The sequence below is a fragment of the Odocoileus virginianus genome, chromosome 8 (genome assembly GCF_023699985.2).
Source record: "Odocoileus virginianus isolate 20LAN1187 ecotype Illinois chromosome 8, Ovbor_1.2, whole genome shotgun sequence".
Taxonomy (NCBI): domain Eukaryota; kingdom Metazoa; phylum Chordata; class Mammalia; order Artiodactyla; family Cervidae; genus Odocoileus; species Odocoileus virginianus.
In genome coordinates this window covers 2,407,662-2,432,473 of record NC_069681.1, presented here as the reverse complement: position 1 = coordinate 2,432,473, position 24,812 = coordinate 2,407,662, and the positions used below count along the sequence as shown (strand labels likewise).

Sequence of the window (24,812 nt, the reverse complement as noted above, 5' to 3'; positions counted from 1 at the left end):
TTTTTGAAATTAAGCTGACAGTCATACCAGTTTATAAAGTCTTCATCTGCTTCAAAACTATTGGTCCATTTCAACAGTATCTATATCACAACATGACATTAAATTCAAACTTTCTAAAATTGAATCTTCCTATCCTTTCAATTTACCATGAACATCAGAAGGAAAATAGGGCATAAGGAAGGAAAGTGAGGAGAGAACGTATTAATTAATAAAAAGGGAAAAAAAGGAATGAAATTAACAGAATACATCTCTGTATTATTCACTACAGGCAAAACCCTTGATAAATTTCCTTGCAAGAAGGTAAAGGATAAATTTTCTATAACTGGGCATTATAGAGTGATTTCTGGTTATGCAGTACACTTAAAAGGTTAAGTAAATTGTATTCCTAATTGACTAGTAATTTAAAGTTATTTAGATATCAAAGGATATGGACATCTTTGTCACAAACTTATCATGTGAGTCTTCAGGAGGGGGAAAGATTTTCAAATCTTTCTCAAGCTGTTGAAGTTGCCTTCCCATCTGTTTCAAGTTCTTTTCCAGGGTTTCTACAGAAACTAAAAGAGAGAATATTATACGCCTTAAAAGGACGAAATTATAATATAAAAAAGTAAAATATTCTAGAAACAAAACACATTAAAAACCTTACAATAATAATGAAAAATCCATGAAAATAAAGGAAAGGTGAATTTCACTTAAAGTTTTAAAAACCCTTTAATTTTTAAATCCAGAAATGAAGAAAATAAAAGATTTTTAAAAACAGGAATATTTTGGTAAAGCTCACATACACAAACCACGTATAAGAAATCTTTTGTTGAAAAATCAAAGTCCTTGACCTCTACAAACACTACAAAAAAATCAATTAAGAAAAAGATGGAAAAGAAAGAGTATGTTTTTAAAATTAAATCTATTTCAATATAATTTGAGCACTTTTCAAAATGATGATCTTTTGAGAGGGGAAAAATGTACAAAGAAAAGATGGGGAAACTCTGCTCTTTTGTTCAAGGTCACCTACATCAGGAATGAAAAGATATCAGGAGTTCTCTGAGTACCATGGGAAACAAATTTCAAACTTTCTTTACTGATACTCTGAGAACAAGTAAACTCTGTTTATTAAATAATAAAGTGTTTTTGTGTATACATTCTTGCCTAGTAAAAGTCACAAGTAATCCACATATAGCTAAACCCAGGGGAATACACTTAAGCATTCTGTGGATGAATGGTTCGAAGGCAAATAAATTATATTTTTAATTAACATTTAAATTAAATGTATTAATACACTATTGAAAAAAATCACTTAAAATATTATGATTAAATCACTGATCAAATTTTACTACACATAGACACACATCAAATCTGGCAGATATCTAGAGGAAAGACGAACGAGTCTGAGGAACTCCCATGTAACAAAAAGCACAAGGCAAACACTGGAAAGAACATACGTGGATTATTTATTTTTTTCTGATATCTGATACATCAGTCCAACACCACCCACTTCTCCAATACCCACTGGTGTCTCCCAATTCACTGACACTCATTGCCTGGAGTTAGCCTAGAACCCACATGTTTAAGGACTCAGTCCCATAAAGACTGCCCTCACTTGAGAGGGCAAGTTACGGGGATCACCTGTCCTTCAAGGGTTCTCATATGCTCCCCCTACCCCATTTATTTTCTATTATTTACTGGGATGACTCACAGAACTTGGGGAAGTACTGTGCTTGCTGCGACAGCTTTTATTATAGAGGCTCTAGCTCAGGAATAGCCAAACGGAAGACACACACAGGGCAAGGACACGGAAGGAGGGGCTGCCTGACGCCCCACGCTCTCTGGGCGCAGTCCGTGCACGGCCTCCCGGAGCACCCACGCGCTCACTGTAACACAAGGCCCGTGTGCCTCTTCATCTCGGAGTCTCAGCGAAGCCTCACAGCACAGCTGCGATTGACCCGGTCACGGGCTCTCGTGCCTGACCTGCAGGCGAGAGGGAGGGCTGAAACGTGTGTCCTCTGGCCTCCTGGCTGGCGCTTCTGTCAACCAGTGGCCCCATTCTCAAGTTCCCTAAGCTGGCCCTGCTCCCGTCTGCCCCAAGTCATCTCATTGGCGCACAAAGGCACTCCTGCTCTAACGAGGATTTTAGGAACCAAGACAAAAGTCAAATGCATAGTTTTTCCTCTGTCCCATGGATGCAGCAGTGTGCATCTGGCCAGCAGGCGGGACCCCAGTGCCTGCAGGAAGGCTGAGAGGGGCGCGTTTCTGATCCACGAGCTGTCCTCAGAGCTGCCCCGCAGCCGAGCCTGTGCTTGGCGGGGGCCGGCGGCTCGTGGCTGGAAACAGAGCTGTCCCAGGGAGTGCGTGCTCCTCAGGGGGTGGGAGAAGGGCTTCAGGTGGTCAGGGAAAGGCTTCTTAGGGGATCCTGGGAGCCCTTCCCAACTCATTGGCAGCCAGCTGAGTCAGGGACGATGGTCTATCACCACATGAGCAAAATAGGAGGAATCTCGCCTCATATTTTTACCTCACTGATATTTCATAAAGATCAACTGCTATAATATAGGATGAAGAATTTTTTAAAAATAAAATGGACTAAGAGATGTTAATCTTATTCGGACAACTCAGTAAAAATGCCTTAAAGACTGAAGCAATACTAAAATCAAAGGAAATTAAAAAAAAAAAATCATCACGACCATCATCATTGCCAGGAAAAGTGCTATAGAACTCTGGCTAAAAAGAATAGTTGGTAATTATAAGAATAAAATGTTTGGGATGTTAGGAAACTCGGGAGCACATTCAAACATCTAAGGTTGGCATCATAAGGAGAAAAAAGTTGTCTTACAAAATGGTTCTGTAGCTACTTAACAGATAGAAATCCCATTAAGCCGTTACCTAAGCTTCATCAGCACTACCCAATTACATTATTTGTACATTATACTTAAGACAATTTAACTGTAACTAATCAACTTTTCGGAGAAGGCAATGGCACCCCACTCCAGTCCTCTTGCCTGGAGAATCCCATGGACAGAGGAGCCTGGGAGGCTGCAGTCCATGGGGTCGCTAGGAGTCAGACACGACTGAGCGACTTCACTTTCACTTTTCCCTTTCATGCATTGGAGAAGGAAATGGCAACCCCCTCCAGTGTTCTTGCCTGGAGAATCCCAGGGACGGGGGAGCCTGGTGGGCTGCCGTCTATGGGGTCGCACAGAGTCAGACACGACTGAAGCGACTCAGAAGCAGCAGCAGATCAACTTTTCACTGCAGGTTTTTAAATAAAGACTGAAACCACAGTTGGAAGAAAGAAAGGTGTGTGCAAGTTCTATGTAAATAAAATACAATTGAATGCCCAGGGCCATCTGATGGATAAAACTAAAGAGGATTTAAGAATGTCCTTGGCATTCTTCAGTAATTATATATACAAAGAAACTACCCACATACATCTTTGGACATAGTTTAACCACATAGTTTAACTTGAACATATCTCAAGTTCTTTAAGGTCAGTGACAATAATTTTTGCTATTAGAAGTCCCAACTGGAGCAGAGAATTTTAAATTGCACTCCTTGAAAGTGTTAATTTACTGGTATCTCTGTATGTGACACATGTGAATTTTATCTTTCAACTACGTCACATTTGTTTTTTTTTCTTTCACATTTCTTAACTAATAAGTTAATCTTATCTTCTTATTCCTTTTCATTATTTAGAAGTAACAAAATACAGTCATTATAAAACAGAGTTGACTAGATATTTTTAAGGCACTTTCAACTTCTGCATTTTACTCAGTTTTCAATCAGATGGGATATCCCTCAGTCACCTCAGACACTGTGTTTCGACCCCCAGCCAACTGCCCATCTGCAATCTCCATATGACTTTGGGCAGTAGAACCATAATGCTGTCTCCTGTGCTGGAAACCTGCTAGTCTTGACCCTTCCTCTCCTGAACCCTCAGATCCAAAGGATCATGACATCCCTCACACGGTACTTGACAAATAAAATCTACCCTTGAACACCACTCAAAGGATCTGGAACACTAACCTCTTCTTTGACCTCTGGTCTCCTACTGTTTCTCTCAGAGCCATATCCAAACTGTACATGGAAATTTTGAGACAAACATTAATTTAAAGATACCATAAGAAGAAGTGAAGTCGCTCAGTCTTGTCCGACTCTTTGCAACCCCATGGACTGTAGCCTACCAGGCTCCTCTGTCCATGGACTTCCAGGCAAGAGTACTGGAGTGGGTTGCCATTTCCTTCTCCAGGGGATCTTCCTGACCCAGGGATTGAACCCGGGTCTACCGTATTGCAGGCAGATGCTTTACCATCTGAGCTACGAGGGAAGCCTAAAGATAACCTACCTCTGCTTAAAAACCAGACAAGAAACTCCTTACACAGCAACATCAGAGTTCCACCTACAACATGGTCCTATTTCCTAAACTGCCACGCTTAACTACCAAATCAACTCCTAGTTTGATTCCATCCAACCCCTTTTATCTATTCTGTACCTGATGCCAGAAAAAGTGTGTCTGTTTGCTTTACCCACTCCACCCAAGTCACTCCCGTTCACTTTTACAGTAAGAGGCCAAAACCCCAGACCGGCCCTGGTGACGCGCCCTCCCGCCTGTCATGCCTGGCAACTAACTGTCTCTATCTTTGCAAGGAGGACACCCATTACTTTCAGCATGTGCCTTCCTCTCCTAACCGCCCAGGGATTCCTGAGGGGAGAGACCTTATATTTTATGCATCTTTGCGCCTTGGTTTACATAACACAGGGCAGGTACTCAAATGTTTGCTGAAAGAATGGATTTTGGGTTTAACTTTAACCTCTCAAGAGGTTAAAACATTAAAAAGGGGAAATATAACAGATTAAATATCTAAAACTTTAAAAGCTAAGACACAGACTTTTCTCCAAGTGGCTAGTCATTTTGATAATTATACACTAGAGATGTTAGAAAAGCTCTAAATAAAAGTTAAAATCACAACTATAAATATTTAGATTCAGAAATCGTGATACAGAAATCATGTATATAGGTTCTCTGCAATATAATGTCCTCTATGATTTACCATGCTAAGATTTCAAATAAAAATGGAGAAACTGCATACATTTATATAATCTCTATAATTAAACAATAATCATCTATGACTATCTCCTGGAGGTGTTGGTCCTTATTTCATAACAAGCTTACTAAGAAATGTCACACTCATTCTTACATACCATGATACATTACAGAGGAGATGAAGTCTTTGAAGAAAGCTTTAAAAGCAACAATTACCAAAAAACAATGTAAACATCCAAACTAAATTACCCTTCCTATTCTAGACACAACTGTTCTATGAGAGAAACTAAAGCCTATAGCATTTAAAGCTTCAAACATAATGATTTTTCCTAGACAACTGTAATAATAAAGCTTTAAGAGTATTTCACAAAATGCACGTCAAAAATAATACACTGGATGGACATGATGGATAAAACCTTCAGTAGCATTAAAAAAATCTTTAATATTAAGTGGGCTGAAGACAAAATCTAAGTTCTAGAGTATCATTATAAAATGCATTATGTTGACGGAAAAGCATGAAATTAAAATAAGATGGTAAAACAGCACAAACTCAAAATAAACTGCAGTTTGGTTCATAACAGGCAAACCTGTAAACTGAAAGAAGCAATGCTACGTGACTGGCCACTAATCCTTAGCTGGCCTCCTTCTGCTTGGTTTCCCTTCTTTTCCTTGTCTTGATTCTCGCATGATGGGAGTGTGCTCAGTCGCTCCGTCCTGTCTGGCTCTGTCCGTGGACTGTCGCCTGCCAGGCTGCTCTGTCCGTGGGACTTTCCAGGCAAGGCTACTGGAGTGGGCTGTCATTTCCTCCCCCAGGAGATCTTCTCGAGTGAGGGATCAAATGTGCATCTCCAGCGTCTCCTGCCTTGGCAGCTGGATTCTGTACCACTGGGCCCCCTGGGAAGCCCTCTTCTGATTCTTGTTGTTGCTGTTGTTCAGTTGCTCAGTTGTGTCTGAGTCTTTGTGACCCCATGGACTGCAGCACGCCAGGCTTCCCTGTCCTTCACCCTGTCTGATTCTTGAGGGGATCCCATACAATAATACATTATAGTTTGCATTTGCTATTAATTTGCTTATGTTCCACTTAGGGTTTTTCAACTTTATGATGGTGGGGAAAGCTATATGCTTTCAACAGAAACCATACTTTAGACCTTGAATGTTGCTCTTTCTCTGGGCTAGCAGTGTGTGGGACACACTCTCATGATGATGGAGAGCAAGCTGCAGCTCCCAGTCAGCCCGTGTAGGTGAAGAATTAATATACTTACGATCTGTACCCACAGAACTACTCTGGTTTTCACTTTCAGGCCAGTAATCAATGAACAGTATGAGATATTCAACACCTTCTTATAAATCAGGCTTAGTGTTAGATGATTTTGCCCAACTGGAGATGAATATAAGTGTTCTGAACATGTTTAACTTAGGCTAGAGTAAGCTATGATCTTTGGCTAGGCAGATGTAGTCAATTAGTTTTCAACTTAGTTTCAACTTGTGAGGATTTACCTGAATGTAATATCATCTTAAGTCAAGGAAGATCTGCTCAGACAAGAGGGTTTTGTTGTTATACTTTTCTACACATCACACTGCAAGGGAACCACCTCTCTCTGCGGTGGAGTCTGGAGGCAGGAAAGGCAGACAGAAGGCAGGCGGAGGAGAGGAGGGGCACAGCAGTGGCGGCTCCGGGTCGGCCCTGCGGAGCCGCACCACCCACGCCAGAGCACAAAGGCAGCAGCCCCGCCCTCCCCAGCCAGGAGGAGGGCTTGAAAGACACAGGACTGTCAGAAGAGAAAGCAGTACCAGTGGGAGAAGTCTATCTGATGGAAGACCGTATTTACCTAAAAGAAGCTGAAAGCTCCTTTCTACCAATAAGATGTTCAAGACTATGGTAAATAAATACTATACAAAAGAGACCAATAATAGAGATGTTTGTAACATTATTCAAAATGTTCCCTCAAGGTAATGATTTTGTGCACATGTCTGTGGGAGGGAGCTCAAATGGAAAAGAACCCATGCACAATGCAGGAGACCCGGGTTCCTTCCCTGGTTTGAGAAGAGTTCATGGAGAAGGGAATGTAACCCACTCCAGTACTCTTGCCTGGAGAATTCCATGGACAGAGGAGCCTGGCAGGCTACTTCATGGGGTCGCAGAGTTGGACATGACTGACTAAAAACATGCACACGGTAAATTGTGCAATGAATTTTTATGTATGGCTACAGACCATGTAGGCTGACAAGTCCTGGACTGTGTATCTCTGAACTTGAAACATGACAGTTATTTTGGGGCTGCTTAGATCTTTGCCATGAACTCCAACTGCTGGTTGAATATCATTCCTTAATGTTTAATAGGCATCTTAAACTCACATTTTCAAACTGGAACTTATCTTTCTCCTGGAATATGCTCCTGCATCTCAGTAAATGACTGGTGCTATGACTCCCCTCTTTCCCTCATACCCAGCACATCCAGTCCCAGAATAAATCCTGTTGGTTCTACCTTCAACGTAGATGCTTGGCCTAAACCCTCTCACCTCCCTTGCTACCTCCTCCTGGTCCCAGTCAACATTCTTTCTGCCCTGGATTAACATTACAGCATCAAGTGGTTTCACTACTTCATCACTGTTCTCCATTTTTCCCAACAGAGCAACCAAAGCAATCCTTTGAAAATGCAAGTCAGCTGTCACTCTTTTGCTCAAAACGCTTCTGATGACTCCCCATCTCAGAGCAAAATCAAAGTCCTTGCAATGACCAGCACGTCCTATGGGCTGTCACCTCTCTGATCGTATCTCCTCCTGCACCCCCAATCCCGGTCACACCAGTATCCAGGGCTTAGGCGCCTGCGTGCCTCTCCTGTTACGTGCCTCTCTCACATACCGTGTCTGACCTCCTCACACCGTCAGGTTTCCATGCAAAGGTCTTCTCCAATCTCTTAATTTAAATTCCAAAAAAAAAAAAAGTACCTGGCCTAGAATTCCACAGCTAACCACCCAACATGATACACACTGACTTCTCTCTTTGTTCTCTATCTACCACCTAAAATGTAAATTTCAAGAGACCAGAGACTTCTTTTGTGTTCCCGTCCTCTAACCAGAGGGCTTCCCTGGTGGCTTACAGTAAAGAATTCGCCAGCCAATGCAGGAGCAGTGGGCTCAGTCCCTGGGTCGAAGATCCCCTGGAGAAGCAGACGGCAGTGCACTCCAGTGTTCTTGCCTGGAAGAGCCCATGGATGGCGGAGCCTGGGGGACTGCAGTCCACGGGGTCACAGAAGAGGGGAACATGACTCAGCAGCTCAACACAACAACTCTATCCAGTACCCCGACCCGAATGGCCCTGAGACAGAAGATATATTCAAAAAACAGCTCATCAAATACTGACTGAATGAATGCATCATATATGAGCTGCTGTCACCTTTTTTTCTGTCACTCAAAGTCAGTCTAAGCCTTATGTTTTTTGTTTGGTTGATTTTGTTTTCTGTTAGTCTAATCCTTATTACTACAAGTGCCTAGGATGGTGTTTGCTAGGCAGTGAGAGTTCAATAAACATTTTGAAAAGAATCCTTTCAAAACATATCAAAAACTATTAATGAACACTATTTCTTTTTTCCGGAGAATATGTAGTTTGATAGACAGCTGCTGGGAAGCTGCCATCACGGTGACAGACATTACATGCCACAAGGGTCTACCAACTGATCAATTTTAAATCTCTGCTTCTGAGAAGAGAGGGGAAGGTTATCTAAGAAGTCATTTTCTTCAGGTTTTCCTATGAAGGTGAATAAAATCTTTTTGAATGTTTCTATTATTTCTATCATTTATCATCAGTATTAGTTCATACTTCCATATGGCATTTCTCAATAATCCGGGGCTAATAAATTTGATTTCACATAACATGCAAACACCTGCAGAAAAAAAGAACTATAAGTTGTTGAAGAGCTGCTGGAGACTCATTGGCTTCAAAGGTTGTTTAGTAGTAGAAACTGTTTTTTCAAAAGAAATCTACCAAACTTCAAAATATGAAATAAAACTCCAGTGTCAGGCTGAAGCACAGAGGGTAAAGAGAATCCATTTTCCAAATTCCACTCCCTATGCTGATGTATCCAGCTGGTGAAAGTGTACTGGGCTATACATTCATGATTTGTGCATATTCTTACATGTATATTATTCTCTAATCTTTAGAAAAGCACAAAAGTCTTTCAACAACATAAATCTACAAATTTCTTGGTCCTGTACGCTAAAGTTTGCATACATTTCAGACAAGATGCACCTGGAATCCGTTGAAACAACTTTTGAGCATATATATTAAAATTAACAATACACTATTCACAGAGATCCATGTTTACTTGCATCACTAATAACAGCATAGGAAGATGTGTGTAAATAAGAAACAATCACTGAGAAGCAACAGCAGCCACTACTGCTACAAACGCAGAGAATATCCACACAGTGCTTACGAGGCGCTGTACACAAGTTTATAAATACTTACACACAGAAACCTATGGAGTCCTCACACCAAACTCTAAATTAAATACTAGTATCATCCCCAGTTCAGACATAAGACAACCGTGCCCAGCGATGATGAGAAACGGCAGTTGGGGTTTAAACCCCAGCTGTCTAGTCTTAAGGTCGACCACGGTAACAACAGCCTCTCCCTTAATATAAGGTCGAACTATCACGTTTTTATTTCACCCACTGAAATCATTTACTAGAACTACTGTAATCATCTCTACCTGTCAATAAAACCTCCTTAAATTCAAGGCACGTTAATAAATTTCAGTTTTAATTGCTTCACAAGCTCATCAACAATAACCCTTCAACGCCCAAACATTTCACAACATAATATAAATGGATTCCATATATAAACCTAACAGTGTAGTTACCCTTAACTATTTTACAATACTCAGAGATGATGGTGCTGCCTCCATGCCCTTATGGGAGTGATGACAAGGATGACAGGATTCGGTTGAAAAGTGTCTCCCAAACTCCACATCTGCCCAGAACAACAGAATGTGACTTATTTTCAAACAGGGTCTTCGTAAAGAATTAAGGATCTCAAGATGAAATCATCCTGGATCTTGGGTGGGACCTAAACCAAACTGCTGGTGTCTTTATAGTGAGAGGTGAGAATACAGGGGCGCAGAGAAGAGACCACTGTGAAAACTGAGAGCAGAGCAATGCCAAGACTCGCCGGCAGCCGCCAGCAGCTGAGAGGGGGGCGCTGCATGGCTCCTCCCCAGGGGCTCCAGAAGAACCCAACCCTACCAACACCTGGATTTCTGTATTCCTCAACAGCCAGCGACCTGGAGTGCAGTGATAGCTGAGGGCAGCCCTAGGGAACGAATACAACCACTAATTCAAGACTTTGCAAGCTGTATGAACAGCCTGGTTCTGGGAAGCAGTCAGCAGTTCTACTTTCAGCATCTTATCAGCTCCATGACTCTTCACCCAGTTGGGTACATGTCAACCTTGTGAGTAAAGAAATTCAGCAGCCAGCCATAACGGTGTTTGCTCCATCCACCGCATAGGCGTCTTTCTAGTACATAGATTTCTTATAGTTAAGCTATCCTTCACAACACCCTGGAGCTCTCTTTTATCTGCCTGGTTTGTAATTTCCCACTTCATGTTGCAAAGCTGAAGTGCAGTAAATACTGCTTTCCACCCAGCCGCCTAAGAAAGCTCCAAGACCTTGGCTGTCCCTGCTGCCCCTTGTTACTTGATGCTAGCTCTGGCTCACAGGTGACGCTGACAGAACTGTTCAAGTAGCTATTGCAAATCTGCAGGAGGACAAAAATCTGCAAACATGGTAAACTGTTAGTTTCTCAAAAAGATTAACACTGTATTGATGCCACTTTCAGTCTGCTAACCTCCAAAAAGATATAGAGGTCTTCCTGATGCAGTTTTCTTCTTCATCATCATCTATCAGCCCAAGCAGCAGCCAATTCAGGAAATGTTCCCGGCTCCATATCTCAGAAAGCAATCTTTAACTGCAAGTAGTTCCTTCATGCCAGTGTATTTCAATGTCACTCTACAGAGTCCTTAATCCTTCTAGAGATTTTGCCCATATTCTTTCTATATTCCTTTCTGCTGCCTTCCAAAACAGTTTACATTTGTATTATAAAATAGTGTAATATTTACAACCTCACCTGCAAGTTGCCAATTTCAACTTTTGATGCCAAATTTACATAGAAAATCCATGGAAATAAACTGGCAAGATTTAAGTAAAATGCTGCTCACCAAACAACTTGAACCTATTGGTTCTTTACCAGTACAGCATATTCCCAGTGCACTATAAATATTTTTCATAAATCCTGCAATTACCTTGTGAATAGTTCAGTTGTATTTCATCATACCCTTTTATGTTAAAAGTGTTAACTTTTTGAATGTAAAATTTTACATATATGGCCCTTCTAATAAGTACATCCAAACCTACATGTAAGTTGCCTTTTTAAAATAAATTTATTTTTAATTATATTTAGTTTGTAGTAATACTAAAATTGTTTTACAATTCCTGAGTATATGTATTAGATGGCTAATACATACCAAAATAGATCACTGAGACATAATTAAACAGGAGTCACAGACTAGCTTTCAAGACATAGCTTCTTACTCTCCATCTATGTGTAGAATAATACTTTCACTATTTCCACATGCTAATAAAAAAAGGGTAAAACCATCTATTCATATCTCAGTTTTGGAAAAGTGTCAATAGATAATTCAGAGTGCAACTAGTCTTTGTTGGCTACTTACAAGAAAAATTCAACTATTATATAGTAGCAAAACAGAGAATGGTAAAGAAATATATGCAGATGTAGCAAAAGACATGATGAAACAAAACTAAAACTTGTAAATTTAGCTCAATGTAAATCAATGCATTCTAAAATAAAATCCAGGAGATGTAAGAACTCACTCTGAAAATTAAATGTAAACAGTCATGAATATATTTATTTAGAATGCCTCAATATTTCCTCATACATATACTAATTTATGTGTCATGCCTATTCAAGAAAGAATTTACACATACTTGTAATTATTTAAAATCATGTGATAATTCACAGTTCGTATAAGAACCTTTGTTATTCCTGAACTGATTACTAGTGAGCACCCAACACTGAAGATCTATGACTGTTTCTTCAAGTTATCTGATAAAGTCAAAAATCATGCAGTACAGGCCACTCTGGACTTCCTAGGGAACTTCGTGGTAAACAGCAGGAGATGCAGGTTCAATCCCTGGATCAGGAAGATCCCTTGGAGAAGGAAAAGGCAACCCATTCCAGTATTCTTGTTTGGGAAATCCCATGGACAGAGGAGTCTGGCAGGCTACAGTCCATGGGGTCACAGGAGACTCGGACACAACTTAGCAACTAAACAACAACACAAAGTAGGCCATTATAAAGCCAAAAACTAAGCAAGAAAAATGCTTCAAGTTATTATATTAATTCGTACGCTTGGTTTCTTCTGCAGCACCTCTCCTTGGCTTGAACTCTCTCTCCTGTGCACTCACACGGCTGGTCTTTGTATGCTCGCCCACGATGTCTCCTCTGGGTGTTGAAACTGCCTTTTCTCATAAGGACACAAGTCAGATTGTATTCGGGCCCAGCCTAAGGGTCCCATTTTAACTTAATCCCCAGTTTAAGGGCCCTATCTCCATATACAGTCACATTCTGAGGCACTAGGTTCAACATATGAAGGGCTCCAACATATGGGGACACAGTTCAGCCCATAACAATATATTTTGTGCTCTTTATTGACAATTTAGTTAAAGCCATATCCTACATGGTTGTTTTCCCTTTTAACTAAATTATATTATAAATGCTCCCCCACCAATGTGTCCTGTCAAATTATTTCATTGTATTGGCGGACACACACATTCATGTGTATATTCATAAAACTCTAGTATTTTACAGTTGATCTGAAACACCAAAATAATTATTTATCCTGAAAAACTATGAGACTTCAACGTTAGTCTTCATGACACAATGGTTCCAAAAATTATGTTAGCTGTGTTGCAAATTTTATTGCACAATAAATATTTTTATATATTTACAATATACACTTAAACTATAAATGAAGCTGAAATAATAACTAATACTGAATATCTAAAATACATATCCAACTTGTAATACATTTTTAATTGTCATTTTTGGAAGCCTATAGCATAAAGAGGTTAATGGAAGCTTTTGAAAATGCTTTCTGCTTGTTATAGCAGATGAATTAGAAATTTTCAAATACTGTGCACTTCCAGGTGGCAACCACCTGGAAATTAAGCACTCTAAGTGCTCACAGTAGGTGAACAAAAGACAAACATTCGGTATTTAGTAAGGCATTTATCATAAAATGTTGGAAAGTCATGAGGAATTGAAAACCAGGTGATGTATTTGACTAGACAAATATTTGGGTCAGACCAAGGAATTACTAGCTAAAAGCAAACAAACAGTCTTAAAAGCAGAGAGGTCTATAAAATGGAGCAAAAAACCCCTCAAATATAAAGGATCAAATAATGCTCCCGAAAGCTGAAACTGTAGAAATGGAAAAAGTTAAAAAAAAAAAAAAAAAAAAAAAAGCGGGCAACCCACTCTGAAAATACACTGAATATTGCCCTCTCTCGGGAAGCTACTTCCTTTCTCAGCAGTTGCAGGAATAGTGTCTAACACAGAGTAGTAGTCCTTAAACGGTGGTCTAAGACTTTCTGGAAAATCTAAAAATTTACCCTTAAATACAGACTGGAATACACAGAAACTGAGGTGAGGCTCCCAGCGAGCACCAGGAAGAAGCACCAAAGGGAAAGGACAGTCACTGTAAACCCGACACAGGAGAGAGAGACCTTCCCAGCCCAGCAACCGGTCCCCACAGAAACCACCATGCTTTCTCAGCTGGGGTGCTAGGGGCTGCAAAGTCACGGGAATGAGAAAAACGAAATCAGAAGACAGTGCGCCAAGAAAGACTTTTTCGAGTAAGTCAAATTTGGAGACGAGACAGCAAGGAGGTCATAATCAAGAGCCACACTTACAGCAAAGGGTGATCTATACACTTCAACGTAGCTGCAGATTGAACAGTAAGCTGTTGGATATACAAGTGTGGAGCTTTTTAGAAGGAAGTCTAGAAAAAAATTTATAAATCATAATTTAATGATTCTATTTAAGCCCTTGGGGAATAAAGAGATCACCTAAGGAGAAGCTACAGGAAGAAAAAAAAGAGAAGGACTCAGTATCAGACCAGTAATAACAGCACTACTGAAAAAGCATACAGAAGAAGTCAAATATGTGAGAGGAAAAGGGAGAGGTCAGCTGGACAGAAGTCGGGTGAGAGTAAGGTAGCTGGGGCCAAGACCCAGAAACCACACTGCGGACCAGCGGCAGACAGACCGCACAGCAGTCACACAGCATGCGCTTGTCAAATGAGTGGGCAGGTGGGTCACAGAGCACGTCAGCATGGCGTCTCGAGAATTCAGGCTTAACTCTCCAGCAAAGAGTGGGAACATCTGCAACCCCTACAGCAGCAGCAGCCGCAGCAGCAGCGTCGGTCGCTCAGGCGAGTCCGGCTCTGCCCCCGCGGGCGGTAGCCCACCAGGGTCCTCCATCCACGGACTTCTCCTGTCAGCACTGGAGTGGGTGCCATTCCCTTCTCCAGGGGACCTTCCTACCCAGGGATGGAACCCAGGGCTCCTGCACTGCAGGCGGATTCTTTACCCTCTGAGCCACCAGGGAAGACATGGGTTCAACAAGGTGAAATTGTAAATTTACCTCGGTATTATTTTAATACATTCCCAAATCCCCAAAGTTTGGTCATATTTTCTAAATCATTAGTAAAATACCATTCCAATTTAATGATGAAATTACTGTGAAATAATCAGTAACCATCATGGATTAGAGTTCATTAATTTCAACTGTTTAGACCAGGGGAAAATGTATCCAACCCTTAGGAATTCATAAAGGAAAAAAATATTACAAAGGTATACAGAAATACAATAATGACCCAAAATATTTTCAATGAAATACAATGAAAAGCTGTAAGCCCATTACCTTTTAGCAGAGGAGCAGCCCTAATGAAATAGATTCTTGAAAATTGTCATACGGGTAAGCTCATTAGTTGTAATGAAAGTTCTCCCTGCTGATCCAGGAGTACCTAATGGCCAGGATTTGTTGTGTATCAAAAACAAAGATACTTTTTAATTCAGGTGATAGCTCATTGAGGAGACTTCAAATCTGCAAACTTTCAAATGATGATATAAAATACAAGAGCACTGAAACTCTCCAAAGCAAACATAGACTTATTTCATCTAAAACATTATATTTGTTCCTCTAAAATCTCATCCATTAATAAGGTAATACAATCATAAAAAGAAATTAGGCTCAACAATCACCTACACTATAAAAAAGTTCTCTCAGTGATGGCTTTTCTATTTCAAATATGAAGTTAGCTGCTCCCTGTGAAACTCGTTCAGGGTATCTGCTGACCCATACACATATGCATGCCTCTACAGTAACAGATGGAAACTAAAACCTCCAAGGCCCCAGAATGCCCCCTTAGAAGCACCGAAAAAGAAAGAAGAATCTCATTACCAAGTTGCTACTCTGCAAGCACACTTATGAAAGTAAAACATTTCTCAAAAGCAAAATATAATATTTATATTTGTATTGGATCTTTAGCACAATCAAATGAGTCAAAATAGATAAATGACATTTTGAAAACTTCATTCATAGCAAAAACTGTTAGAAAATACGTTCTACAATAAAAAATACATCTGAGAACTCCCATGGTGGCACAGTGGATAAGAATCAGCCTGTCAATGCAGGGGGCACGGGTTCGATTCTGTTCTGGGAAAGTTCCACGTGCCTAGGGGCACTGAAGCCTGCACCTGGAGCCTGTGTTCCACAACAAGAGAAGGCACCTCAGGGAGAGGCCCGCACACTGCGACCAGGAGCAGTCCCAGCCTACCACAACCAGCGCAAGCCCAGGCGCAGCGAAGGAGACCCAGCGCAACCCCAATAGAGACATCAGCAAAACTTTATTTTTTAAAAAGGACATCTGAAAGAGAAGCATATTCCAGTTTACTGTTCGGTTTTAGAACTAGCATGAAAGATGGTGAAGTGATCAGAAATCCAAACTGCTATTATCAGAAAAGGCCCACACTGATTTAATTCTTTTTAAAGACATAATGCTGGTATAAGCTGTTATAATAACTACTCAACCATCTTTTCCCCAGAAAAAGAAATTCCTCCATATTTCAAGGCACTTGGTAACACTTTTTCATCTGTTACTTATCAAGCTTAACGTCCATCAAGAAAACCCACTTTCAATTCTTTTTCATCCAGTACACTCAAATTTTATTCCAAAATTTCAGAAAATTCGTTTTAAAGACGTTATCATCCTTGAATTAATGAACTTAATCACTGAAAAGCTATTCTGAGTATCAGTGAGTCTTTTTTAATGCTTTTCTTTTCTTCTCTGTGCTCTTTGCTCAATCTCACATTGCTTATTATGAGAAAATTATTTGGATTATTTTCCCTTCTTAAATTACCTTAAAACATTTACACCTATACATATGGACATTATCTTCTTAGCCAAGAACATTTTATGGAAGCACAAGTGCAAACTAAGGAGTAATCCAATGTCATTAAAACATTAGACTGCAAGAGAGAAAAGTTTCAAAGTTTACTTTATGTCTTAAAAAAAGATTGTTTCCAACTTTTTTTTTTTTTGCAACAGCTGTAGGAGATACACATTTGAAAGAAACATGTATCTCAGGAAAAAATGTGAAAGAATTTCTCATGCAGTCACATGCCTCTCTGCAAAAGAAGTGCTACCAACCCTACTTTACAGAAGAAATAGTTTCATAGGAGTATAAAATGATAAAAGTGATTTTCAAAAGAAATATTCACTGTAATACAGGAAAAAGTATCCTTCTTTAAGTTGATAAATAACCAGTGGCCTACACCTAAAGAATACAGATATTCTCCCGGTCCAAATGAGGTATCTTCCAAAATGTATTCCATACATTTGTACATATTCATACACATGTGTACTCATAAATTCATTTTTGAGTCAAGTAAAGTTTTTTCCCACAGAACTGATTTGATATACAACCGAGATTCCTCAGATGATCAAAACATCGCCTAAGTCATATTCAAGGCAAATATATATAATATCGATAGGGCCTATCCTTTCTCTGACCCTTTCTATAAGCAGATGTAAACCCACAGTGGGGATGCGGAGGTTAGACACTGGGGCTTAGGGGGGAGTGACTGGAATCTCGGGGAGTTTGGCACCTGCTGGGGCAAAGGAAGCACACTCCACCTGCAAGGCAGGTGGATGGAGACTCAGATTCAGGCCAAGGCGACACTGACTACACTCATCCCAGGTATCTGGGAATGACACCCGTCCAGGGAGCACAGTGCAGGCCACAGTGCGGCGCTCAGCAGAGGCGGACTGCAGGTGTTCACGGGGCTGAGACTGCAGAGCTCCGAGCTTCCGAACAGAGGGTCTCATTACCCAATCAAACAAACTAAACCTGTGGCTGCAGAAATGGCAATTCATAAAGTAAATGTCCTGTACCTTTCTAATTTTAAAATGAGGCATTCAGTATGAAAACACTGTGACAAAGAGGCAAGTACGTTCAAATAAAAAGCATTATTTTCTATACCAACTTAAGACCCAGAATATGAAAATGCTTTCTACAAAAGCACAAACCTTTACTAGCTTTGTCCAAATGTCCCAAATCATCCACAAAATTCAGGATATCAGGATGCTTTTCTTCACATACTTCCACAAGAAAATGAAGAAGTGTTGTTTTCTGATCTGCTGATTTTGTGTCCTTTAGCTAAACAGAATGAGAGGGAGAAAAAAATACAGAGAATCAAAAATACTTTGATAATCTTTTTATTTAAATAATGTTAATCCTGTTTTTTACAGGTAAGAAATAAATCAGTTCTAAAACTAGTTAATGCTGTTTTTGAAAAGCCAATGTTTAAACACTTGAAAAGCTACTTATCATATATTGTTCTTTGGTCTAAATCATTAATATTTCCCGTAAAGAAGTAATAAGCTTAATTCAATCTAGTATGCAATATTTCACGGGGGGAAAATATATGGTAAAATGCTCAGGAAAGCAGGACAGCCTAAGAATCTATGTAATATCAGCACTTAGAACAGCCTCACACACTTGTTCCCTTTTTCATTCGGCACATATTTATAGAATGCCTGCTAGATACTACAGGAGTTGGAGAGGCAACCACAAATCAGTCGTTCCTCAGGAAGCCATTTAGTGTAAAAAAAAAGGAAAATGTATACACTTCTTCCTGTGTGATGAAGAGTATGGTGAAGACAACCACACAGTATGCCTAGGAGGACAGGGTACCTGAGCTGGACGGCAGCAGACAGGAAGTGGCACGGGGCGGCAGAGGCACGGGAAACCCTCAAAGGCGCAGCATCAGAGCATCTGAATGAGGCCAGCAATGAGGAGGGAGTGGCACTGGGGAGGCGGCTGAGCGACTCAGAGCAAAGTGTGTGCTGGGGAGAGGGAGCAGAGTAGACAGAAATCTGAGAAGGAAAAAGCCAGAAAGTTAAAAGAAAGGCAGACCATTCTGTGGATGAAGAATTCTGATCCCTAAGAACGAGGAGGTTTTTAACTAGATGAGAGATAATCAGGCATACATTTTAGAAAGATCCTCCTAGCACAATGTGGATGAAAGATTAGAGCAAGGGTAAGCACAGAGCAGAAGAATGATTTTTAAAGCTGCAGTAATAATCCAGGCAGTGAAACAAAACAGACTGCGCGGCAGTTACGCCTTCGGCATGAGATAAGGAAACAAGGTGGGCGCAGACCCATACTTGACGCCATTCACCTCCGCTGAACCAGGAGGCCGAGGACAAAGGCCTGGGCGGGGCAGAGGGAAAGGATTGCTTCAGTTTGGGACAAGGGAGCTTGAAGCTTCTGAGTAACATCTAAGTGTAGACATTGGGAAAGGATGGAGATGTATGTAAGTGTAGCACAATCTTTCATTATATTTCATTTCTTAACCTATTTTTCATTATAGCTAAGTTTTTCAGGCATGTTTTTCCTAATCATTTGTGAACATGAAACTTAAAAATGATACATATACTATACATCTGTCTCTGAACTGCATGTACAACTATGCTTTACACAAAAAGATTATAAGGAAAGACAATTTTGCTCCCTAAGAACCAACTTTTTTTCCCTTGAGGGTGACAAACTGTAAAGAATACTTAGTTAGAAGTTAGAGGACTGAACTATTCTAGGAGTACTAGTTTGTGAGCTCTTGGTCTCCAAAGCTAAAGAAACACAAATAAGTACATAAAATAAAAGAAAGGAGAACAGAGACTTGAAGAGAAGACCAGGATGGACTGACCCTAAACCAAAGGGACCAGGCTACAAACCAGGTATAAACAGCGGTCAGCTTGGGTTTTGTGAGTGGTGGACGTAGAGGGTACTAAGTGTGAACAGGCAAATATACAACCTGGTAGTGTTCCTTATGAATGAGTAATGAACCAGACCAGATAAATACAAGACAGGAAAAAATCAGGATTTAATTTAGAACTGGTGAGATTCCTGCTATACTTAACTACACAGTCCTACTTACTTGCTTCCTTTTCAACAATTTCCTACTTTAATATATATTAAGCCTATGGTTTTTCCAATAGTCATGTACGGATGTGAGAGTTGGACTATAAAGAAAGTTCAGCACCAACGAATTGATGCTTTTGAACTGTGGTGTTGTCTTGAGAGTCCCTTGGACTGCAAGAAGATCAAACCAGTCAACCCTAAAGGAAATCAGTCATGAATATTCATTGGAAGGACTGATGCTGAAGCTGAAGCTCCAGTACTTTGGCCACCTGATGTGAAGAGCTGACTCACTGGAAAAGACCCTGATGCTGGGAAAGATTGATGGCGGGAGGAAAAGGGGACAACAGAGGATGAGATGGTTGGATGGTGTCACTGACTCGATAACATGAGCTTGAGCAAACTCTGGGAGTCGGTGATGGACAGGGAAGCCTGGTGTTGGATGACATCACTGTCTCAATGGACATGAAAGTGAAAGTGTTAGTTGCCTAGTTGTGTGAAATTCTTTGCAACCCCATGGACTATAGCCCACCAGGCTCCTCTGTCCATGGAATTCTCCAGGCAAGAACACTGGAACAGCTCGCCATTCCCTGCTCCAGGGGATCTTCCCAATCCAGGATCAAACCCAGGTCTCCTGCATCAGAGGAGGATTCTTTACAATCTGAGCCCCCAGGGAAGCCCACAATGGACATGAGTTTGAGCAAATTCCAGGCAAGAGTGAAGGACAGGGAAGGCAGGTGTGTTGTAGTCCATAGGGTCTCAAAGAGCTGAACACGATGGAGTGACTGAACAACAATATTATACGTATATATGTATGCATACACACACACATATATACATATATCTATAAGTATTTTTTCAAATTCTATGTCAATAAATATTATATCACTATCACAAAAGTATCAAATGAAAGTTACCATCCAACTGTGGCAGAAAGATATTCTGGGTCATCACAAACACTAACACACACAATATACTGAAGCAAAAACTATCTTGCCCCTGGAAATATAGAGCTACTCAAATATAGAAGCCTGGCATTCACATGATTACTCCTACAATAGGTTCAAATGCTACACAGATCTCTTCAACATGCAAACCAAAAGAATGGTTCCTGGCACTTTAAAAACTGACTGACACGAACAGAGTCTGCTGTTTGATGCCTTTATAAAAGAAAACATACAACTGTTTTGAAATATTGTTCCTCAAAAAAATGACTCTGATCACTAACTTGACCCATGGCCACTAATATGTGTGAATGACCTGCTAAAAAATAATACTAAGACTGGCCTTTAACTAGTGATGTTGTCTTGGGCAAGATATCAGACCTCAGATGCATACAAGTAAAATGAGAATGTGGAACTGGACAGGAAAAGGAAATTCTAAATTTATCTTCCAATTTAAAAATATTAAATATACATTTTAATGGACTTAAGAGTTAGTAGATACTGCAAAATCTGTCTTAAAAAATACAAAGAACCCTATTTGCAATCTCAGTTCAGAAGTTATTTTTTCATGCTTGAGTCAGAAGCTTTCAGTCTCAACTTTCTTATAAACTAAGAATGTTAATATAATTTATAAAAGTTGCCTTTCAGCTCTACAATTTCATTCATAATATTATTTTTAATGGATAAGGCTGGAGTAAAAGTATCAAACTCTCACAAATACAACAGTTTTCCCCACTACAACAAAGAGTTAGTATAAAAACTGTCATTTGTTTTTCTTTTTGGTTCACTGGAGAAGCGGAGGGTTCTGGTGGAGAGTTCTGATAAAACGTGGTCCATGGGAGAAGGCAATGGAAAACCATGTCGGTATTCTTGCCTCAAGAACCCCCGGAACAGTATGAAAAGGCAGAAAGACATGACACTGAAAGATGAACTCCCCAGGTCAGTAGGTGCCCAGTATTATTTACTGGGTGAGAGTGGAGAGATACCTACAGAAAGAATGAAGGGACTGAGCCACAGTGGAAATGACATCTACTGTGGTTGTATCTGGTAAAACTAAAGTCTGATGCTGCAAGAACAATATTGCATAGGACCTGGAATGTTATGTCCACGAAACAAGGTAAATTGGATGTCGCAAAACAGATGGCAAGAGTGAACACTGATCATTATTACATCAACTACTGTGGGCAATAATCCCTTAGAAGAAATGGAGCAGCCCTCACAGCCAAAAAACAAGTACAAAATGCAGTACTTGGGTGCAATTTCAAAAATGACAGAATGATCTCAGTTTGTTTCCAAGGCAAACCGCTAAATATCACAGTAAATCAAGTTTCTTTCCAACCTCTAATGCTGAAGAAGCTACACTTGAATGATTCTATGATGACCTAAAAACAAAGACCTCCTAGAAGTAACACCAAAAATAAAGTGTCCTTTTCCTCATAGGGGATGGGAATGCAAACGTAGGAAGTCAAGAAACACCTGGAGTAACAGGCAAATTTGGCTGTGGAGTACAGAATGAAGCAGGGCAAAGGCTAAGAGAGTTTTGACAAGAGAACGCACTGGTCATAGCAAACACCCTCTTCCAACAACAGAAAAGATTACTCTACACATGGACATCCCAGATGGTCAATACCAAAATCAGATTGATTATATTCTTTGCAGTTGAAGATGTAGAAGCTCTATACAGTCAGCAGAAACAAGACCGGGAGCTGACGGTGGCTCATAGCATGAACTCCTTATTGCCAAATTCAGACTTAAATTGAAGAAAGTAGGGAAAACCACTGGACCATTCAGGTATGACCTAAATCAAATCCCTTATGACTATACAGTGGAAGTGACAAATAGATTCAAGGGACTACATCTGTTAGAGAGTGCCTGAAGAACTATGGACGGAGGTTTGTAGCATTGTACAGGAGGTGATGACCAAAAAAACCATCCTCAAGAAAAAGAAATAGAAGAAGGCAAACAGGTTGTCTAAAGAGGCCTTACAGATGGCTGAGAAAAGAAGAGAAGTGAAAACCAAAGAAGAAAGAAAAAGATATAACCATCTGAATGCAGAGTTCCAGAGAACAGAAAAGACAAGAAAGAAAACCTTCTTAAGTGAAGAATGCAAAGAAATAGAGGGGAACAAAAGAATGGGAAAGACTAGAGATCTCTTTAAGGAAATTGGAGATACTAAGGGAACATTTTATACAAAGATAGGCACAATAAAGGGCAAAAATGGCAAGGACCTAAAAGAAGCAGGGGAGATTAAGAAAAGGTGGCAAGAATACAGAGAAGAACTGTACAAAACAGCTCTTAATGACCCAGTTAACCACAATGATGTGGTTACTCACCTAGAGCCAGACATCCTGGAGTGTGAACTCAAGTGGGCCTTAGGAAAAATTACTACGAACAAAGCTAGTGGAGGTGATGGGATTCCAGTTGAGCTATTTCAAACCCTAAAAGATGATGCTGTGAAAGTGCTGCACTCAATATGTCAGCAAACTTGGAAAACTCAGCAGTGGCCACAGGACTGAAAAAGGTCAGTTTTCATTCCAATCCCAAAGAAAGGCAATGCCAAAGAATGTTCAACCTACTGCACAATTGCACTCATTTCACATGCAAGCAAGATTATGTTCAAAATACTTCAAGCTAGGCTTCAGAGGACGTGAATAGAGAACTTTCAGATGTACAAGCTGGATTTAGAAAAGGCAGAAGAATCAGAGATCAGAGTGCCAACATAACGCTGGATCATCGAAAAATGAAGGGAATACAAAAAAGTCTTACTTCTGCTTCACTGACTATGCTAAAGCCTTTGACTGTGTTGATTACAACAAACTGTGTAGTATTCTGAAAGACATAGGAATACTAGACCACCTTACCTGCCTCCTGAGGATCCTGTATGCAGGACAAGAAGTATGCAGGACAAGAAGCAACTGTTAGAAGCAGACATGGAACAATGGACTGGTTTAAAATTGGAAAAGGAGTATGCCAAGGCTATAATGTCACCCTGCTTGTTTAACTTCTACAGAGAGAACATCATGTGAATGGCCGGGCTGGATGAATCACATGTTGGAATCATGTTTGCCAGGAGAATGAAGGTGAAAATGCTGGCTTAAAACTCAATATTCAAAAAATATGATTTATGGCATCTGGTTCTATCACGTCTTCACAAACAGATCGGGAAAATGTGGAAACAGTGTCAGATTTCATTTTCTTGGGTTCCAAAATAAATGCGGACAGTGACTGCAGCCATGAAATTAAAATACACTTTTCCTTGGAAGAATAGCTATGACAAACCTAGACAGAGAACTAAAAAGCAGACATTTTTAATACCTTTGCCAACAAAGGTCCATATATTCAAAGCTATGGTTTTTCCAGTAGTCATGTATGGATGTAAGAGTTGGACCATAAAGAAAACTGAGTGCTGAAGAATTGATGCTTTTGAACTATGTGTTGGAGAAGACTCTTGAGATCCCTTGGACAGCAAGGAGATCAAAATAGTGCATCCTAAAGGAAATCACCCCTGAATATTCATTCATTGGAAGGACTGATGTTGAAGCTGAAACTCCAATACTTTGGCCACCTGGTATGAAGAGCTGACTCATTGGAGAAGACCCTGATACTGGGAAAGACTGAAGGCAGGATAAGGGGACGACAGAGGATGAGATGGTTGGATGGCATCACCAACTCTACGGACACTGAGTTTGAGCAAACTCAGGGAGACAGTGATGGACAGAGAAGCCTGGCGTGTGATAGGGTCACAAAGAGTCGGACATGACTTAGCAACTGAACAACAACAATACTGAATTCTTCTATTTTCCCACCTTTCTCTTTAAAGCAATGGCTGGAGAATACTACTCCTTCTATGAACTTCAAGCTCTTGACTGTCACCAGTGTACTGCCTTCCTCATGCTCCGTTCATGTGAATCCAGACACATGGTCTGTGTGGAATGCTGATTAGACAAGCGCCTGCAAAGAGCTTTCTAGTTCTGTTTGTGATGTAATTAAATGGCCACCTATTTCAAGGAATGAAATATATCAAGAAATGTCTATGGTCCAACAATAAGCAACTGGATCATTTTGATCTTTCCTCAAGAGTGATAAGATTTCAGAATGAGAATTCTGGTACATACTATAGCTTATGGCATACACAAATTTAATAAATGTTAAGGATGTAGGCTAAACAGAGATTCAAATATTTAGAGACAATCATAAAGTTACACACTAACTGAGGGAGAGGGTTCTATCCTGGCTGTATTGTTGATATCAGCAGGTTAGCAACTCACATACAGGTC

The 24,812-nt window shown here is 40.3% G+C and overlaps 1 protein-coding gene across 5 annotated transcripts in view; it reads right to left on the bottom strand.

Moving 5' to 3' along the window:
- DIAPH3 (diaphanous related formin 3) overlaps positions 1-24,812 on the bottom strand; it is a 549,655-nt gene that overhangs the window by 219,986 nt on the left and 304,857 nt on the right. For all 5 annotated transcript variants that reach the window (XM_070471159.1, XM_070471157.1, XM_070471160.1 and 2 more), the window contains 2 exons: positions 17,701-17,830; positions 431-554 (listed from right to left, as the gene is read on the bottom strand). In XM_070471159.1, coding sequence (XP_070327260.1) covers positions 431-554; positions 17,701-17,830 — 254 coding nt within the window. The remainder of the gene's footprint in view (positions 1-430; positions 555-17,700; positions 17,831-24,812) is intronic.